Genomic DNA, 21,691 nt, shown 5'->3' with positions numbered 1-21,691 from the left:
GTCTCAGCACAGCAGCAGGTGGAGACTGAGACCCACCTTCCACAGCAAGTGAGTGAGGCCCTGCAGTCTCCACAGAAACTCCTCTCGCAGCCTTCAGGCATCTCAGAATGAGTAGGACAGGACTGAAGCTGTCCGGCCTTGACCCTGAATGCTGGGAAAATGTCATCTGGAAGAAAATGGGACATGGGCACATCTCCTGGCCATTGTGCCCCGAGTGTCTGGAATGTCCCCCAAAGCCAGATGGAAAGAGCAGGAGGCTGAAGAGGTGAGCAGTCATCCCTACAGTGCACACTGACATAAACCTCCAAGGATGCCCTCTGCCTCGCTCCCCGAAGACCCTCCACACAGCCAGCCAGGGAAGAGCCCAGGCATCCTCCACGGGTGAGCAGATGTGGACCTGGCGGTAAGGCCAACACAAGGACACACAGGGGACCCTCGGCCCTCAAGAGGGATGCCATTCTGCTGTTCAAACAGCCTGGGTGGCTTATAGGGCCTGTGCTGAGCAATCAGCCAGACAGGAAGAAAATCCCTGAGTGATCTCACTCTTGGGACCTGAAGAAAAGGAGAGCCAGGCAGCAGCCACCAGGCCAGGCCCTGAGGAAGTGAGGAGGGACAGGGGAAAGGGCACGGGTGCAGGTGCCCAGGAGGAGCCACACCAGGGCCAGGGCTCTCCACGGTACTATGCGCTGGGCAGCCAGCAGTGACTGCAGCGCTCTTACCACTGGACAGTGGGTGGCTGAGACAATGGACATGCAGCTTGTTCTGCAGTGCAAACCATTGTACCACATACAAAAAATACAGCATCACTTTATGACTCAAATACACATAATAAAATTTATCCTAAAATGGAATAAGCCTTCCTAAAGCCCTTCCCTTCACCGTGTTGAGCTAGAATGTTTTAATTTCATTCCCTATTGAACTTGAACCTTTTCTCCCCTTGTAACCAATGAAACGGGTAGCTGGGACTGTGTACAGTGATCAGAAGAGAAATCTCCACATGTACCTGTGGCAGTCACTGTTCTAAGAGCTTGGCCAACACCCTTGCGTCTCACCCTTGTAACAGATTCTGGAAGGCGGTCCTAGTACTTCTCATATCTGCAGATGACACAGTGAGACACAGAGAAAGGAGGAAATCTGCCCAAAGACACACAGACAAAGAGTGGTCAACTCTGCTTTGGCCACTGGGGTCTCAGGCTCCACAGGGCCAACACTGCTGGCTGCAGGCTGAATTTGCAGTCTCCCTCAAAATCCTGAAGAGTCAAATCCCACTGCTCACCACCAGCTTCTCTTCCAAGGCCCCAGCCCAACACAGGGCCTTGACTGGCAGCCAGCCCTTGACACCAATCAACAGACCTCAGGGACAGCCTCCTGCCAGGGGAGAAGAGGCACCACTGGCTGTCTGGGGACAAGGAGCCTAGCCTCCCTCAGGAGTGGAGATAGCAAACCTGACTGAGGCATGCTCATGCAGCAAGGACCGGCACTTTGCCCCTGGATGCCACATCCTCAGGATTAACCTGGGAGCAAGGCTGGGCCACCTCGAGCCCACACCCACCTGCTGCCTCAGAGATTGCAGGAGGCCCAGCACCTCCAGAAAGCCTGCTGACAGGGAGCAGGTGCTGCTGAGGCTGAATCCCCTCTCCACTTGGACCGACGGCCAGGTCAGTGAGAGCAAAGTCCAGGGCCTCCTCAGGGCATGGGCTGGATTGTCCTGAATGTGCAGGGCATTTCCAGTGATAGTCGCCTTGTGGGCCCCCAGACTGAGACCCCTTGGGCTGCAACAGAGCCTGCATCTTTGACATTGTCCTCTAAAAATGCCAGGGAACCACGGGGTGCATGGCTGACCTTCAGCTCCAGACACACTGCCCTGCACAATGCACTAGATGCTGGCAAGGTAACAGCATGGACACTCATTTCCTGTCTCTGCTGGATGCCACCAGGGCCCGGGCGTCCAGAGGGCAGGAAGTCAGTGAAGGATGGTCATGTACCAGGCAGCTGATTCAACTCTGTGGACACCACCTGGATGGGGGGAGGCCACCCGCAGCACATAGGGACCTGAGCCCTCCCCACAGCTCCATCATGCTCCACCAGTGCCCTCACAAGGAAGGGGGACAGAGCAAGGAAGCGAAGGTGTCCCCAGAAAAGCAGCTGCAGGCTGGATCTCACAGCAAACCCAAGCAGCCCAGGGGCACAGTGAGGGAGCTGGGCTGGTCCCTGACTCAGGGAGGGTAGCAGGAACCTCCTGTGATGTCCCCGTTCGCAGGACCAGGGCTCACCACAGCAGTGCTGACAGGTCTGCACAGAGCACTGCACAACAGTGGTAGGGACTGGCACACCACTGCAAGCCACCCGACACCTCTGGGGGAGGGCAACAGGAGCCACAAACTAACAGGGAACTGGCTGGGGCTGGGAGCCAGGTTGGAAGTGGGATGACCCAGTCCACGGTGTCAGGAAGGCATGTGTAGGACATGAAAATGAGAGCTGGAGACACGGGTCCAGGAGGACTTGCCTGAGCAGGATTGAGTCAGGCTGGGAGACAGCTGTTCATCCAGCAAGAGAGGCTATGCCTCGGCGGGATCTGTGGTCAGAGAGAAGGCAGAGAAGGCCAATGGGGTCAGAGGCTCCAAGTCAAAAGAGATGGACAGCCAGGCATCCCATGCAGGACACACAGGGCCAAGACTGACCAGTGTCCAGCTGTGAGATCAAGAAACTGTGGGGGTGGTGTGAATGTTTGCCCAAATAGGGAACACGTGAGTGCAGGCACCCAGGTGCTGTGTCTGTGCACCCATGTGTGGTGTGTATGCATGTGACCATCCTGATTGTGTCTCTGTGTGGGCACCCAGGAGAGGTGTGAGTGTGTATGTGTGTGTGTGTGTGTGTGTGTGTGTGTGTGTGTGTATGCACACATGCCCAGGTAGGATATGCATGCGTCTGTGAGCTCAAATAAGGTATTGTGTGTGTGTGCGCCCAGGTAGGGGTGTGTCTGTGTGTGTATGCACACACGTCCCCAGGTCGGGTGTGTGAGTGTTTGCGTGCCCCCCAGGAAGGGGTGGGGGGGCCAACTGAACCTCCTTTGTTAGAGTCATGCCAACCAAAACCAAAAAGCACATCATCTCAGCCACTTAGAATGGCTATGATCAAAAAGGTAAGAAGTTCCTGCTGGAGAGGAATTGGAGAAGGACCACCTCCCACCCTGCTGGTGGGGCATAAGTTCATGAGGCCATGGTGGGGAAAAGCCAGGTCACTCAAAGAACTGAAAGATATCTACCTTGGTCCAGCATGGCCCTGGGCGTGTGCCCAAAGGCAAGGAATCTTATGCAGGAGGTATCCCCATGTCCATCCAGTTCACTGTGCACAACTCCCAACAGCCAGGAGCCCAGGTGCCCATCAGCGAGGAATGAAGGAAACCCAAGAGGGTGTCCTTCAGCCACAAAGAATGAAATCCTGTTCAACTATGTACAGCCAGAGCAGTGAGAAGTTGTGCTCCATTTGTGTACAATGTGTCAAATGCATGCTACTGTGAAGTATAAGTAATTAGAACAAATTTTAAAGATTTAAAAAGAAGAAAAAAACATCAAATTCCTGTTCATAGCAAAATGGGTGGAACTGGAGGGTGCTGTTAGGTGTAACCAGTCAGGCACAGAAGACATGCAATGTCCTCTCCCTGAGACTGAGGAGTGGGCCTGAACAGAACACCCATTAGGAGGGGTGGGGAAGGAAGTGGGGAGTGTGGGAAAAGGGCGCTGGATGTCACCCCTGCGCCTCTGCAAGCATGGTACCCTCATCAGTGCTAATAAACACATGAAAATCCCCTCCTGGTTTGGGTGGCCCCAAACAGATACTGAGAGAGGGGCTGCCCCTGGCCAGAGCTGCCCAACCAGGGAGGACCCAGCAGGCCAATGCCCCACCAGGAACATAGAGGCCCATTTGAGGCACAGCTTCTCTCTCGGAGCCAGAAATTACAAAACTGGAACAGGCTGAGGAGGAAATGTGGAGTGCAGGGGAAGCCATTCTGATTCGCTCCAACAGAGCTTCCAAGGATGGAAGGAAAGAGGCACCTTGGAGCTCCAAGTGAGAAACAGAGAACAAGGCCTCTTGGAAGGAGATCATCCTGGGGAAGCACCTGCCCTGGACTGGCCAGGCACTGGCCCTGCAGTGGCCTGGTGCAAAGACACAGCAGGCAGCAAACACAGCAGCCACAGCAGGAGGCCAGACCCTGGAGGGCAAAGCAGGGACTGGGCAAGGAGGGCAACACTGAGAAGGGGAAGCTCTACCTGTGGACAGAAGACCAGGGGAAAGGCAGAAATGCAGCCAGTCGAGACTTCTCAGATTTTCTTTATTTTACCATTTTGACAAGAGACTTTACATAGAGAACTGAGCCCAACACAGAGGTCGTTTTCTTCCCCAGTGTCTTGATTTCTCCTATGAGCATGCTGGGGATAGAACTGGGGGCTCACAGAGACTAAGCCCTTGTGCTAACCCTGAGCTGTACCCCTTTACTCCCCCAAGTTTTTACCCTGTTCATGGTGACTTTAGAAAAGCCACTCTCCCGTCATAGAAATGTCATACGCTAGCTTTCTTTTCCATAACTGAAAATCAATCCTCCCTAAATTACCTACATAGAGGGTTTGAATTCTTTCCACTCTCAGCATGGAGCAATAGAAAGCCCATCATGAACTGGAAGGCACAGTGCTTGGGAGAGGATAGGAGTTGGGGACCAAAGGCCCTGAGTGGGAAAGCCCATGCATAAAACAGGGCAGCCCAGGTACCCCCAAACAGCAAGGTCCCCCAGAAGCCTCACTGCTTCCTTCCTGAGAGAGGACAGTAGACTGGCAAAGAAGTCACATGTAGAGTGCGAGCTCGGAGGCAGGCTGATCTTGCACTGAACACCTCTAGAGATGGTCTTCACAGGTTCCTGTGCTCAACACTCTGTGCTTGGGGGCCTCTCAGGGGTCATGACAAACCTAGAGCTGAAGTGACATGTCTCGGCTGCTCCACTCCAGGTACCCATGCAGTCTGGCACTGCCAAAGCCAGTGATCTGTGGGAGGGGAGAGTGCTGTGCTCCAGAGAGGAATGAGCACCTCTTGCAGGCAGAGTTGAGCCCCCAGAGCCCCCAGCTGCTTATGAAGCCCATCTTGCTTTATCATCTTCCTCCTTTCTCCCACCACCACCACCAAAGACAAGGTGAAAAGCCTGAGAGTGGACAATTCCCCTGAGTGTAACTGCAAAGAAATGAAGCAGTCCAACTCAAATAAACCTGTCATGTGTGCGTCCCCTCACCCCAGTCCCTTGGCCACCTGAGGCTCTACTCCCCATCTCAGCAGATGCAGACACTGACGTTGGAAACATGAGGGGGCATGGTCACAGAGAAGGAAGGGAAGTGAGGACACAGGTGCAGTTGTCTGACTCCCCCAGTCCCAGTGACTGCAGAGGTCAGAAAGGTCAGACAGGTGTAAAATGATGATTACCTTCTGACAGGACTCATTCATTCCCACTCTCTTGACTCATCACAGGTGCCACAAGATGCCTCACCATGAGAAGTGACAACCAGAGCTTCCTGTGGGATCCTCCAAAGGACTTCATCCTTCTGGGCGTCTCTGACAGACCATGGCTAGAACTTCCTCTCTTCGTGGTCCTCCTGGTATCCTACATTCTGGCCATGCTGGGAAACATTTCCATCATCCTGGTGTCCCGGCTAGATGCCCAGCTGCAGAGCCCCATGTACATCTTCCTCAGCCACCTGTCCTTCCTGGACCTGTGCTACACGACCACCACGGTCCCCCAGATGCTGGCCAACATGGGCAGCTCCAGGAAGACCATCAGCTACGGTGGCTGCACCATGCAGTATGCCATTTTCCACTGGCTGGGGTGCACCGAGTGCATTGTCCTGGCTGCCATGGCCCTGGACCGTTACGTGGCCATCTGTGAGCCCCTGCGGTATGCCATTATCATGCACCGCCCTCTCTGCCAGCAGCTTGTGGCAGTGGCCTGGCTCAGTGGCTTTGGCAACTCCCTCGTTCAAGTGGTCCTGACAGTCCAGCTGCCCTTCTTTGGGTGGCAGGTGCTGAACAACTTCTTCTGTGAGGTGCCAGCTATGATCAAGCTGTCGTGTGTGGATACCGCAGTGAATGACACCACACTGGCCGTTCTGGTGGCCTTCTTTGTGCTGGTCCCCCTGGCTCTCATCCTCCTCTCCTATGGCTTCATTGCCCGGGCTGTGCTCAGGATCCAGACCTCCATGGGACGGCACAAGGCCTTTGGGACCTGTTCCTCCCACCTGGTGGTGGTCTCCCTCTTCTACCTGCCTGCCATCTACATGTATCTACAGCCCCCCTCCAGCTACTCCCAAGAGCAGGGCAAGTTCATCTCCCTCTTCTACTCCATAATCACACCCACCCTCAATCCCTTCATCTACACCCTGAGGAATAAGGACGTGAAGGGAGCTCTCAGGAGACTCCTGGCCAGGGCCTGGAAGCCCTGCAGAAGATGAAGATCCATGTCATGGCCATGTCCATCGCCTGGATAGCAGGAGGCAGTAGTCACGTGCAGAGTGCCTTCCCACAAGGGGCTGAAAATGCACAGTGGGTAGGTACTGTGAGATCCACTGCCTCAACACCTCCCTGTGGTCACAGTGCCTAAAATCCCAAGTCTACTGATGAAATCACTCACAAGTGTGTAATTACAAGAAACCAGGTGTTTTTGAGAAAGGTTTCAGTGTGCTGGTGTAAAACAAATATTTGTCAGATGAATTAATTCCGAACTTCCCGATTCTTGCCCCTTTTCCTCTTTCTCCATTTCTATTTCTCTTCTGTTTGTCCCCTCTTAAGCTCCCTTCCTTTCCCATTACTCCTAAGCATATATAATACAGTGTGAAACTATCTTATTTGCTTATAATAAATGCAGGGTCTTCATAGATTTGAAGATGAATTCCACATAGATTTTTCAAAATCTTACAAGAATGAAGAAGAGTGCTTTCTTCCTGTGAACACAGATAATTATTTTTCCATAGCTCAAATTTCCTTCTTTGCAAAGTTTTCCCACCATTGACTGGCAACTAGTGACACCAAACCCACTCTGGATATGTAAGACTCCACATCAGGTTCCAAGGACAGGGAAAATACGCCATAATCTCTTACCTTACAAAAGGATTTTTCCAGTTGAGAATGCAAGCTATACATACTAATGACGGTTAGAACAATAAAACTTTTAAAATTTTTCAAGATAAGCTACCCAAATTGAACCAAGAGGACGTAGAAAACCTAAACAGACCAACAGCAATGAGATTCAATCAGTAAATAAAAAGCCTTGCAACAAAGAGAAGCGCAGGATTGCCAGTTGAATTCTATGATATACAGAGAGGGTGTTATGGTTAGGATGTATTGTGTCTCCCAAAAGCTCCTCCCTTGGGGCAAGAAGGTTTCAAGGTGCAATGACCTAACCAGTGGGTAACACCATTGAAAGGGCTGAGGCTTTGGAAGGATGGGGGGAGCATGGAAGGGGGGCGGGGGGCGTGGACGGGGGGGGGGCGTTGATGGGGGCGTGGTCATGGGGTGGTGCGCTGCTGGAGGCGTGGCCATGGGTGGTGCGCTGCTGTGGGCGTGGCCATGCCATAACAGAGGGTCTCCCTGGCCCTCCCTCTCTCTGCTTGAAGGTCGCCCTGGCTGGGCAACTTCCCTGCGCCACAACTTCCCCCATGATGCTCCCTCACCTCAGAGCAAGGAGCCACGGATCTTGACTGGCCCTCTGAGACCCTGAGCCCACACAAGCTCCTCTGCCTCCAGGCTGGTCTTGCCGAGTGTTTGGGTCACAGCAGGGAGGAGGAGCTGACTGGTACCGGGGACACACCCATGCTGAGCCTAACCAAAACCTGAAGAGGACATGTCAAGGTGAGAAGGCCACAAATTAATGACCTTGATCAACGCAGATGAAAAACTCCTGAACGAAATGTAGTATTTTCCTGAAACGTGACCTGAGGAAGCGAAGGATCACGCCACTGGAACCCACTGTAGCCAAGGAAGTTCCGCTCCCCCCCCCTCCCTCTGTGCATGCATGCACACCCAGGGCCCTGCAGTGTAGTGCTCTGGGCGCTCTGCACACTTTCAGAGCTGCCTTTTCTGGAGCCCTCTGCTGGGTGCTCGCCTGGATGCTGGAATCTGTGTGGGGTGTTTAATACCCTGACCTAAGGGACAGCCTGTGCCTAGTAGAGGACAGTAGGCAGAGAAACAAGCAGCCGCCAGCTTCAGTGATCAGTGATTGGAGGCCAGAGTGCTTTCTCTACGTGAGCAATGTGCAACCGAAAGTTAAAGTTAAAAACCACCATTTACACAGGCTCAAAAATTTAAGTTTTAAGTGTGGTAAAATGTGTGCAAAAGTATATCCCGAAAGCTTGTGAAACTATGTGGAAGTAAAAACGAAATCTTAACTAAACGGAGGGCTATTCTTTTAAAAATAAATAAATAAATAATAAGTTCAAGGTAGAAGTATAGCTAGCTTTCATAGAAGGCCTGGGGTCCAGGCGAGCAGCCCAGTGCACCTATGCTCACCACCTGGCTGGGCCCTCCTAACCCCGCAGGAGGGCTGCCCTGTCAAGATGTGCCAGCAGCTAGCAAGAGCAGGCAGAAACTGGATGTCTGCCTGATCCCTCCTGCAGAGAAGGGAGGCTCCAGGACAGAATTCCAAGTTGGCAGTTTCTTTCTTCATGTTATAGATTCATTTACACTTAATTTGTTTTTTTTTTCCTCCTGTCTTGTTTTTGTCAAATGTTAACATAGCCAAACCCAGAAAATAACAATGAACGTCTAAAACTTAAGAAAGAAGGAAAAATTGTGATGAGCTTTCTGACACTAAAGGCAAAAATAAAATATAAGTCCACAAGGCTGTAGGATTTGATGTTAAAATACGAGGAAAAGATGAATAACTATTGCAGGTATCAGGACCACAAAGAATTTTTTCCAATGGACTGCCACAGAGTCACTGGATAATAAATACCTCAGAGCCCCTTATAATTACCTTTTGGAGGATCCAGACTGGCATAGAGGAGCATTTTAGTAAATGCATGGGTGCAAGTCACAATTTGACAGGAGGCAGCCTGTAATGCAGCACTCTGAGGAGGTGATCTTGTTCTGGGAAACATCTGAGAGTACTAAGAACTGCACTTCTCAAAACAGATGTGCTAGTTCAAAAAGTGCTCTAAGCCTGGCACAGTGGATCATGCCTATAATACCAGGCTGAAGCAGGAAGATCGTGAGTTCAAAATCACCCTCAGCTACTTAGTGAGGTCCTGAGACACTTAGTGAAGTCTGTCTCAAAATAAAACATAGAGGGTTACTGGGGGTGTTGCTCAGTGGTTAAGCACCTCTGCGTTCAATCAACTTAGCAAGGCCCTCAGAAACTCAGTGAGAACCTGTCTCTAATAAAATACACATGCTCTGCAAAAAAAAAAAAAAAAAGAAAGAAAGAAAGAAAGAAAAAGAAAAGAAAAAGGGCTTGGGGATATGTCTCAATGTTTAAGCACCCTGGGTTGAATACCTAGTAACAAAATAATAAAAAAAAAAAAATTTTAAAAAAACTTGTCTCAAACTCTAGAAGGTAGAGACTAATTTTCCACCCAATGAACTAGCACTGGTCTTCATGACATGCGTGACAGAATGCAGTGGAAGACGATCTCCACCTTCCAGACCAGGTTGTAGGAAGCTGGTAGTTTCCAGGTAGTTATGCTTCTTTAGGGCCTGAGACATCAGGAAACTCAGTAGTTCAAAGGCTGCCATTCAGGGAGGCACCCAGGGTGAACTTGTGGGGTCACCATAAATGTCCTCGGACACCTGATGAATTGAGAAGTGAGAATACTATCCAGACTTTGGAAGGGAGTCCATGCTGCCATCGTCAAGGATGAATCCCCAGCAGGTGAAGTGAGTGGAACAGACAGGTGATGTCACCTGCAGAACCTACAGCAGCCCAGCGCTGGCTCACCCCTTCCTCATTCTACCACAGGAGGAAACAGCAAAGAGCAGGCCACACCGATGGCGGGCAGCCTGCTGGCCCCGTATCATGAGCCTCCTAGAGTCCAGAGACATGGTAAATAAATTTCTGATCTTTACTACATAAGTAAATAACTGGAAATGAAACTTACACAAGCAGAAAATAGAGACGGTGGGCCTGGAGAGATGTTGGTCAGAGGCTACATGGCTTCAGATAGGCTCTCAAGAGCCCTGTGGTCCAGGTAGCGACTCCAGAAAACAATACTGTGTTGTTACCCAGGGGCTCTGATGCCAAACCCCACCAAGTAGGTCAGGTGAGCTTGATTTAGCCATTCCACCATGTATACATATTTTAAAAACTCACCATGTGTGACATAGATATGTTCAATTTTTATTTGACAACTTTAGTTTAATTTGAAATTTTAAAATGTGGTAGTCGTCGGGAAAGCCCACTTCAGTTAAGGTAACTAAAGATGGCTTCTCAGAACGGGGGCCATTGGCATGAACTGAAAAGATGAGGAAGGTCCAGGCTTGTGAGGAAGAGGGAGGAGAACTTGAAGATTGTGAAGAACAAGGTCCAAAGCCAAAGAAAGGCCATGTGTCCACAGCAGCCAGAGATAGAGGAAGCCACAACCACAGGCCACAGGTCAGAGCAAGCCAGGACTCACAGTGGCTGCCATCCATGAAGAGCTCCCAGGGGCAGTGCTGATCCTGGGGAGCATAAGGTCCTTCTGCCCCCTGAGGAGGCCCTGCCTAGGTCTGGCTGTGGGAGACCTACTCAGTGGGACGCTGAGTTCAGCACCTCTGAACACCCCAGAAAGGGGTGTAGATACACAGAAGCCAGGCAAAGCTCTACTTCTGGTCCTTCCCTGAAGCCCTAGGTGTCTACAATCAGATTTGATCTTACAGTCCTGTGCTTTAACAAACTAGGTACCACCTCAAAGGCACTCTTTGCCAGCCCTGGTTTCTGTCCTTGGTCCTAGCTTTTCCTTACTACTTCTCTGCCCACAGGTAGCCTGTCTACATTGCACATGCCTGCAGCTGACACTGCACCAAAGTGTGCACACTGCCTGGCCCATATGTCTTTCACCTTTTCTAGTCTTCTCTGCATGGATCTAGAGGCACTATCTATGACCCAGCTAGTCCTCATAGCAACTCTAGATTTCCTATAGCTCTAGCCACCAATGACCATGAAGGTTCTCATGTTTCCAACAGTTGTGCCTGCTAAAAGAGAAGCAATGCATCCTTCAACCTCAGATAACAAAGATGTTGCTCCATGCCACTAGACCAGTGCTATACTAGGTCAGCATGTTCTCCCATACTGCTCTGCAGGAAAAAGCTTTCCCATCCTCAAAGAAGTCCTTAAGTCTGGGAGAAGTAATGGCTTCTTCAAATGTGCATGCACCGTTTCAAGATACTAGGGTCAAGAAGAATCAGAGAAACGTGGTAACACAAGGAACACAAAAAGTCTTCATTAAATGAATGGTCCAACAAAATTAGAGACCTTGATATAATGAAAATGGGAGAACAACATAACAGTTGGGTTAAAACAAAATCAGTTCAATGAAGAAAGTTTATACCAGGAGCCAACCCATGACACCCACCCTGATTCAGGCACAGATGACTTCCTATTCCTCTTAGAATAAAGTTCAAAATACTCACCATGGTCCACAGTCCCCATGACCAGGCAATGATCTCTGTAATCCTTTTCTACCTTCCCTTGATCTTGCTCCCTCCCCTCAGGGCCTGTGGCATTATTTCATATCCCTGCACTTAATCCAATGCCTCTGGTAGCACCTTGCTCCCACTTTTCCTGCCATCACAGGATAATGAAGCCCTCACTCAGAAGCAAGCCAGTCTTGGAACCGTGAACACTGAATGCCTAGTTTGTGTCCTTTACAGAGCCTTCTTTATTGTATTTATTGTACTTAATTTATTTTACCCCTAAATATTAACTGAAATGAAGGAGACCAGACATACTATCTTGGACACTGTTCTAACCTACATAACTGACTTGCACTTTATCTTCCAGGACTCAGTCAAATTTGCAAAATGAGTGAATAGATGCATGGAGACACTCATGGACTCTCTGCTTCTCTAGGCTTTCAGGTCAGGACCTCCACATATGGCCCACATCAGCCAGTATCCCTCAATCTCCCTTGATAAGCTTTTTCATTGGCAAAAATAATTTTGGCAAGTCATTTTTTTTAAAGAGATAAGCACCATACTCAGGTTCTCATACATGCTAAAGCACTCTACCACTAAGCCATATACCCAACACCTGGGTCAAAGCTTTTAAACAAAACAAGATTCCTATAAAATTGTCTAGTGTTGGGGGGGGGGTTGAGGTGAAAATTGGAGGGAGCCATATATGGAACACAGAGTTTTTGTGGCAGATGAAAGGCCTTGTGAGGACCACATTGCATATTCTTTGCACTGCTGAGGTTTGGGGAAACCTTTCTGTACCATGCCCACCCCAAAAGAAAAACTTGCCAGCCTAGATTCTTCAGAACTAAATGGAAAACATTAATCAGATAGACTGAACAGATATCTATGGACTATTTAATCCAGCAACAATAAATTCATTTGCTTCTCCATGAAACAATGACCATTCTTTGAAATAATTCATATTGTCAGGCGTGGTGGAACACACCTGTAATCCCAGCAGCTCAGGAATCTAAGACAGAAGGATTGCAAGTTCAAAGCTAGCCTCAGCAAACAAAAGATGCTAAGCAATTCAGTGAGATCCTGTATCTAAATAAAGCTGGGGATGTGGCTCAATTGTCAAGTGCCTCTGAGTTCAATCCCTTGAACCAAAAAACATCATATTTTTGAGTACAAGGTAAATACAAGAAATAGAGGTAACTTCTTGAACCCTTTAAGATCATAAATGAAAGAAAGAAGAAGTTAATGACAAGAAACAAACCTTTTAATGCCTGGAGGTTAAAATATACAAATCTGGATTAGGATTGGATAACGGATACAATCAGGGGAGAAAAATTTCAGAAATAAATGGGAACAGGGATACAATACGTCAAAATCCATTGGGTTACTAACACCCATAAATAATTTATGTACCTATATATCAATGGAAAATGAACTGAAAAAGAAATTAGAAAATTATCCCATTCAAAATAGCCTCAGAAAACAATACAATACTTTGGAATATATATAAGAAAAGGTATGAAATAGTTCTACAATGAAAACTACAGAATACTGAAGAAAGAAATTAAAGACCTTTGAAGATGGACAGATCTCCCAGGCCCTAATTCTGCCTATCTTAGGCAGAATTAATATTGTCAAATTAACCATACTACCCAAAGTGCTTTGCAGATTCAATGCAATTCCTATAAAAATACCAATGAGTTCCTTTGTAGAAATAGAAAAATCACCCATAAAACTCATTTGGAAATATTAGAGAATCAGAATAGGTAAAGCAGTCATTAGCAAGAAAAGTGATGCAGGAGGCATTACAATCAGTACCAGAACCATGGTAAAGAAGAGAAGACACAGAGAAAAACCCACATAAGTACAGTTATCTAATATAAAACAGCACCAAAAACAAACACTGAAGAAAAGATAGCATTTTCAACAAATGGTGCTGGGAAAACTTGAAATACACATGTAGCAAAATGAAATTAAATCCCTACTTCTCACCCTGCACACAACTCAAAGTGGATCAAGGACTTAGGCATTAGAACATAGAGACCCTGCAACTAACTGAAGAAAAAGTAGAAATGTAAGCTTAGGAACTTACTTTCTTGACAACACCAGTACAGCACAAGAAGTAAAATCAAGAATCAATAAATGGGATGGAATCAAAGAAGCAGCCTTTAAAATTCTTCTCAGCTCAAGAAACAATAATATGAAGAGAAAGCCTACTGAACAGGAGAAAATCTTTACCACCTGCACCTCACTTTCAGCATTAATCTCCAGGATATATGAAGAACTCAAAAACTTTACACTACTACTACTAATAATATTAATAATAACAACAACAATAACAACCACCCAATCAATAAATGGACTAAGGATCTGAACAGACACTGCACAGCAGAAAAAATACCATCAACAAACATATGAAAAAATGTTCATCTTTAGTAATTATAAAAATGCAAGTCAAATCTACACTGAGATTTCATCTCACTTCAGTCAGAATGGCAATTATCAGGAATTCAAGCAACAATAAATGTTGGGGGGATGTAGGAAAAAGGTTCATTCATCCCTTGCTGGTGGGAAGGCAAATTTTCAATTTATCATTATGGAAAGCAGCATGGAGATTCCTCAGAAAACTTGGAATTGACCCAGTTATCCCACTTCTCAGTTCATACCCAAAGGATTTAAAGTCAGAATACTACAGTGATGCAGCCACATCAATGTTATAGCTAAACTATAAAACCTGTCTAAGTGCCTTTCAACAGACGAATGAATAAAGAAAATGTGGTATACATACACAATCAGATATTACTCAGCCTTAAATAAGAATGAAATTATGTAATTTGGTGATAAATGAATAGAGCTGGAGAATATCATGCTTAACAATATTAACTAATCCCAAAGAACCAAAGGCTGAATGTTTTCACTGAACTTCAGATGCTAATTGACAATAAGGGTTGGGGTTCCTAGGGACAAACAGAGGTACTGTGGATAAGGCAGAGAGGAGTGAAGGAAGGGGGAAAGGAATGGAGGTAGGAAGAATAGCAGAATGGATCTGACATAATTACCCTATGTGCATATATGACTACATGATCAGTGAGTCTACGTTATGTACAACCAGAAGATTGAGAAGTTATGCTCCATTTATGTATGATGTGTCAAAGAGCATTCCACTGCCATGTACAACTAAATAGAATGAATAAAAAATGTTTTTAGGTGCTCAGGAAAAAAGAAACACATATCAAATAACTGTAAAAGGTTAAAAGGTGTATCAAAGATGAAATCAGAATTAGAAATCACCTGATCTAATCCACCTATTTCATTAATGAAAAACCTTATTACAATACTAACATATCCCCAACCAGAAAAAAATGAGAAAGTCAAATAATTATCAAAATTATACTACATACAGAATTATAGTTCACATGTGAAAAATACTGTGATACATACAAGAAGAATAAAATTTTATAAGATGAAGGCAATCCTCATGCTGCCGTCATTTTCTGGCTTAAAATTGGCACCCACGCTTCTCAAGGAAAAAAGATGATGGACATGGAGTCAAACTAATGGAGTTCCCTCCACAGCCATCTGTTTCCTTCTCTGGCTTAGTATCCTTCATCCTTACTGCAAGTTATACTATTCCACCACAAGGATGAAAGATCACCCAAAGGATCATGGCAGGCACACATGAGGAACACCAAAATTGGAGGCGAATGAGAAAGGAGGGCTGTGCTATTACTATCATCAATATGATGGACTAACACTAGCTTCCCTGTGTGCCTAATGCTAGGAATTCAAAAAGAAGTGAGATAATATGAACCTTTACTCAGCCATAAAATAAATGAAATTATGTCATCTGCAGGAAAATGGGTGGAGACCATAATACTAAACAAAATAAGTCAAACTTAGAAGATCAAAGATCATATGCATTCTCTCATATGTGCAAGCTAGAATGGAAAAAGAAATAGAAAGGTGTGGGGGATGATCTCAGGAAGATGAAAGGGAGGTAATTAAAGAAAAAGACCAAGGGTTGAGAGGTAGGCAGAGAGGGAAGAAGTGCTGGGAAGCAATATTGGCCAAATTATATTTTTAAATTTTGTGCATGTATAAATATGTAACACAAATCCTTCTTATGTACAATTATAATGCACAAATTTTAAAAATGTTGAAAAAAAATAATAGCCAGTGTGAACTGATTGTTTCAGCTTTAAAATCTACAAATATCTATAATCATTTAATGATGCTCTGTCTTTTGGAAGCCCTATTACATATGTACACATGTATGTGTAATTTTTTCTGCATATTTATATTACTGTACTAAACATAGATAGATAGATAGATTGATTGATTGATTATGACACTCAAGACTTACAAAAGAACTCAACCTATTCATAATCAGGGTGAGCCCCTGACCTTCTAAATGTGGACCCACTTAACAAAAGACAGCATGATTTATGCTCTTTATATAATGGCTTGTGGTTTTCTAACTTAAGTGCTTTTTGTTTGGGTCCTTTATTTATTTTAACCCAAATTTGATATCCCTACAGATATATTCATGTTCTAAAATGGAACGGGATAGACAACCTGTCCAATATTAAAAGTAAATATATTAAATACCAAATAAAAATGCTATTATATATTTTTCAGCATCCAAAACAGTGCTAAATGTGAAAATAGGTTCCAAGGAAAAACTTTCTGAATAACAAAGAGTAAGAATCAAAAAATAGAAAACTATAAATGTAACCTTACCCATATACCTTATAAAGGCAACATAAAATGACTTACTTACATATCATAATATAGAAGTTATGGTAGCTTATAGTTATAGGTATTTAATTATATGAGCATTTACTCCCTGCTGAAGAGCATTTATGGTTCAAGGACAGATCTTCTGTTTCTACACTAATATCAATCATTCTTCCAACCAAAGGAAAGTTCATTACTGAATTCTCATTCTGTGTCATATGGTCAATCACAAAACAATGCATTATGGTCTCTTCAGTACATTTATAAAACACTGTAATGAAAAACTAACAGTTGCAAATAAGTAGATGATATACACTATAGAAATGTTCATCCAACTAATGACTTTAGACACAAAGAACACACAATGTCAATTAGTGTTATTCTTTCAATTTCACTACATGAGACAATAAACCAAATGTTCAAGTTCTAGTAGTTGTAATAAAACTTTCTAAAATAGATATAAAAGTACTTAAGTTTGGGCTGCAGTTGTATCTCAGTGGTAGAGCACTTGCCTAGCATGAGTGAGGCACTGGGTTCTGTCCTCAGCACCATCTACAACTAAAAAATATATAAATTAAAATATTTTTTAAAGTATTCAAGTTTTTAGAAAATTTTGACTTTCCAGTTGGCAACAGGACCACAATGTGCCAATAGAGCAAATCAGGAGTAAGGCATGTAGGCCCCCATCCTGTTTCGAATCTGGTGTTACTGTAGAATACTGTAGAATACTGGGATTCTTACAAGAATCTCACATAAAGCCCAAGAACATATTCAATTATGTACAAAACTACCCTATGTACTTTGGGTTTTTTTGTTTTGTCTTTTTAAGCAGCAATCAGACTTTTAACCTAATAAGAGAATCATTTTAGAAGTCATAATAGCTGGGATAGGTGCGGTGGGGCACAAGTGTAACTCAAAAACTCAAGAGGAAGAGGTATGAGGATGGTAAGCTTGAGGTCAGGCTGGGCAACTTACCAAGAACCTGTCTCAAAATTAAAAATAAAAAGGACTGTGGCTGGGGTTAGGTGGTAAAGAACCTTTGAGTTCAACCCCCAGTTTAACAACAACAAAATCCCACAGTGGTATTCATCTTTCTTTTCGACTGAAAGGGTAAAGTACAAGGGGTCACCACAACTTGTTACAGACTAAAATCCAACTAATAATTCCAACAGCACCTGCTGTTCTAGCAGGGAAGGCTACCAGGAGGTCTAGTGGTGTTATCCATTTCCTCAGCACAACAGTCACAGGGGAAGAATACTACTTCCAAATGAGTGACATCATCAAGGTAGCTTGCAATGTACAGAAAGCAACACTCAAAAATCATTTTATCGGGATGGGGATGTGGCTCAAGCGGTAGCGCGCTCGCCTGGCATGCGTGCGGCCCGGGTTCAATCCTCAGCACCACATACAAACAAAGATGTTGTGCCCGCCGATAACTAAAAAATAACTATTAAAATTCTCTCTCTGCCTCTCTCTTTAAAAAAAAAATCATTAAAAAAATTAAAAAAAATAATTTTATCTTGGCTAGTTGAGCAGTCCGTGCTTTCACATAAGTCTTGAGCTGGTCCACCATCTTGTTGATCCTCCATTCCAGCCTGGCATATCTGGCAAACTCATCCATCTTGTTGACCATGGAGAACAATTGCTTCATATCCTGCATCTCTGCCCTCATCTGCGGCTCTGGCTCTGTATCATTCTGCAGCACTCTGGACATGAAGGAGGACAAGGTCAGAAGGAGGATCAAAAGGACATTGCATCCAAACAGGAAGCAGAGGACCAGCAGCCACGTCCAGCTCTGGGACTTGGTCAAGTTCTTCCATTCTTCCCAGATACTCCCTGCAGCCCAGGCACCTCTAACAGAAGCTCCAAGGGGACCTCATCACTAGGCGCACCCGCAACTGCGCACTGAGTCCCACTAGCCCTGCTTCCTTGATTGAGGTTTGTAAAATTTATTCCTACACACATTACATTTTTGATGCTTTCTTTAATTGTTATAGCCCAACTTAGATTATGGATCAGCCCAATAAGCACCCTATAAAATGGAGGATATTAATAGATAAGACAAGATTAGATAATAGGATAAATAATGTTAAGTTATCCTGACTGTACTTAAAAGAATTTAGCCTTTGGCTGGAGTTGTGGCTAAGTGGTACAGCGCTTACCTAGCATTTGTAAGACACTGGGTTCAATTCTCAGCACCCCATATAAATAAAGTCTATTGACAACTTAAAAACAAAACAAAACAAAACAAAACCTTGCCTAAGTGACTCCATTTGGAAGTTCCAAAATGTAACCCTAGTTATATAACTTATTTCTTATAAAAGTTGTTTATTTTTGTACTGCATGTGTTTGGAACAAGGATGTGGTTATATGCATTGGGTGGCTGATTGTTAACTTTAGCTTCTGTGTCCTCCTTGCTTGCTTGCATCTACATTTTCGAGGATGTTGTTTTTCCCCTTATAATCCCCATAGAACTTGCACCCTGTACTGTTCCTGGCAGAAACAGTTTGGGTCCATCAGGGAGCAGTCGCCAGCTAGCTAAATAAAGACTCTCCAATTTGGAAAAAATTCTGTTGAGAGTGTTTTCCGAGCTATAGACCCACAACAAAATGGTATCTTTTTTTTAAATCTCAATTTATGAGCATTCACTTCTACCATATATACAATTGATTTTTATTTGTAGGTTGATCTTGAATCCTGCAATTTTACTATTACTTCCAGACATTTTTAAAAGATTCAGTGATTTTTACTATAAATGTTCATGTTTTCTGCAAATAAAGTTAATTTATTTTTTTAATTTTTCATTAGTATGATTTTTAGTGTTTTTCCCCCCTTAACTGAGTACATCGACAGACTCTTTAGTAGCAAACAGAAAGAAATGATATGTACAAAACCCTGTTTGTTTCTGAGGATTTGGTTAAGTATTCAGTCTATTGTCATTAAGTATTGTGTTTCCGATAAGTTTTTAATAGATTCCCTGTGTCAGATTGAGGCACTTACTTTCTATTCCTAGTTTGCTAAAATTTTAAACAGAAGTTTTTATTGGGTTACTAGGAAATACTTTTCTACACTTATTGATTTTACGAATATATATGTGTATATGTATATGCATACTACATATATATGTCGTTTTATATCATTGATATGGAATTGCATTGATCAATTTTGGAATGTTAAATCAACTTTGCATCTCTATGAAAAACTTTGGTATGATATATTAACCTATTTCCTATATTGTTGAATTTTCTTTGCCAAGTTTTGGTTAGAATTTTTGCATCCAAGATCATTGTGTGGGGGGTTGGGGTGGGAGTGTTGGGGGGAATCATTAGGGAATTAGTGATCTTAGTTTATAATAATATTCTCTTGCAATGCTCATTCCTGGTTTTTTTTTCATGAAAATAATCCTGGACCCATTAAGTGAGTTGAAAAGCACTTCATCTTTCTTTATAGTTTTGTGTAAAATTTTATTACTTCTTCCTTTTGTAATTGGAATTCAATATTGTTGCCACTTGAGATTGGATTCTATTGGTACAAGGGTTTTTAACTAAAATTTCTATTTCTTTTATAGATACAAGACAATTGACCAAAATCTATTTCTTCTTGAGTAAATTTTGGTTTATTTTGAACTTTGTAAGAATTTATTCATTTTATAATAGTTGTCAAATTTATTGGCATAAAGTAATTCATAATATATTCTGATTCTTTTTTTGAGGAGAATATGGTTGAGTGCTTGTTTGTAGATATTCTGTCCATGGAAATAGACATGGAAGCATTTCCCCTGGTGAGCAAATTCCCAGGGGTGTTAACTGGTGCCCTGATTCCCACAATTGGCATACCCAGCCTCCTCCCTGTGAGGTAATTAGACAACTAAGCAGTCACTATCTGGTCTCCTTAACAATGTCCTTGGAGAGAAATTACTCTGTGTTTGTATTAAGGGGATCTTACCTCAGTTAGCTAGCACTTGGGTTAAAGAAATACTAATTAGAAAAAATCAAAGTGATAGAGTGCCAGGGATCCCAGCAGCCTGCAGCAGGGCCCGGAGATCCAAGCCAACTGATTCGCGTGGCCTGCCCTGCGGCTACAGAAGGCGTGGTGCCTCAGTGAAGCCATTAATTGGCAAGCAGGGAGGTTAGGGAAGGCCATTAGGTGGAATCCCACCAGCCAAGCCCACACGGACCCTTGGGCCGAGCACGGGTTCTCAGAAGGGGAAGGAAGCGGTACAGTCCCATCCCCCTCAGCGGACACTCCGCCGAGGCAGTCAGCGGCCACCATCCGGGAAAGCTGAAGGATACACCGCCACTCTCCTTCAGAGTGCGACATCAAAACAGGTCGGTGTCATTCAGCTCACCCCCCAGACAGCGGGAATTCGCATAAAATCTCTCCTAGGCTTGCCGGGAGAGGGAGTATCAAGCTGAGCCTCCATACAGACTAGGGGGAAACCAGAGACACCTGACCTCCAACCCCTCCTCCCAGTAGCAGCCAAAAGGAAACCTGGCTAGCCAGCGCTGGGGGAGGGGCAAGCAGAAAAAATCAAAGTGATAGAGTGCCAGGGATCCAAGCAGCCTGCAGCAGGGCCCGGAGATCCAGGCCAACTGATTCGCGTGGCCTGCCCTGCGGCTACAGAAGGCGTGGCGCCTCAGTGAAGCCATTAATTGGCAAGCAGGGAGGTTAGGGAAGGCCATTAGGTGGAATCCCACCAGCCAAGCCCACACGGACCCTTGGGCCGAGCATGGGTTCTCAGAAGGGGAAGGAAGCGGTACAGTCCCATCCCCCTCAGCGGACACTCCGCCGAGGCAGTCAGCGGCCACCATCCGGGAAAGCTGAAGGATACACCGCCACTCTCCTTCAGAGTGCGACATCAAAACAGGTCGGTGTCATTCAGCTCACCCCCCAGACAGCGGGAATTCGCATAAAATCTCCCCTAGGCTTGCCGGAGAGGGAGTATCAAGCTGAGCCTCCATACAGACTAGGGGGAAACCAGAGACACCTGACCTCCAACCCCTCCTCCCAGTAGCAGCCAAAAGGAAACCTGGCTAGCCAGCGCTGGGGGAGGGGCAAGCAGAAAAAATCAAAGTGATAGAGTGCCAGGGATCCCAGCAGCCTGCAGCAGGGCCCCGGAGATCCAGGCCAACTGATTCGCGTGGCTCGCCCTGCGGCTACAGAAGGCGTGGCGCCTCAGTGAAGCCATTAATTGGCAAGCAGGGAGGTTAGGGAAGGCCATTAGGTGGAATCCCACCAGCCAAGCCCACACGGACCCTTGGGCCGAGCACAGGTTCTCAGAAGGGGAAGGAAGCGGTACAGTCCCATCCCCCAC

At 45.3% G+C, this 21,691-nt stretch overlaps 2 protein-coding genes and 1 pseudogene across 2 annotated transcripts in view; 2 read left to right on the top strand and 1 right to left on the bottom strand.

Annotated features, from left to right (window-relative positions):
- Positions 1-21,691, top strand: part of LOC144257394 (obscurin-like) — a 247,939-nt gene that overhangs the window by 79,673 nt on the left and 146,575 nt on the right. The window lies entirely within an intron of this gene.
- On the top strand, positions 5,532-6,488 carry LOC144256302 (olfactory receptor 2B11-like). The gene has a single exon (XM_077801460.1). It carries the CDS (start codon positions 5,532-5,534, stop codon positions 6,486-6,488), a length of 957 nt encoding a protein of 318 aa, XP_077657586.1.
- On the bottom strand, positions 17,464-18,091 carry LOC144256273 (guided entry of tail-anchored proteins factor 1 pseudogene; annotated as a pseudogene).

The sequence above is a fragment of the Urocitellus parryii genome, chromosome 1 (assembly GCF_045843805.1).
Source record: "Urocitellus parryii isolate mUroPar1 chromosome 1, mUroPar1.hap1, whole genome shotgun sequence".
NCBI lineage: Eukaryota > Metazoa > Chordata > Mammalia > Rodentia > Sciuridae > Urocitellus > Urocitellus parryii.
The sequence above is the reverse complement of the archived record's forward strand: the minus strand, read 5'-3'. Positions and strand labels throughout refer to the sequence as shown.

Bases quoted from the DNA above. Each gene is read 5' to 3' on its own strand.
- LOC144256302 (XM_077801460.1), top strand. From the start codon at position 5,532: ATGAGAAGTGACAACCAGAGCTTCCTGTGGGATCCTCCAAAGGACTTC.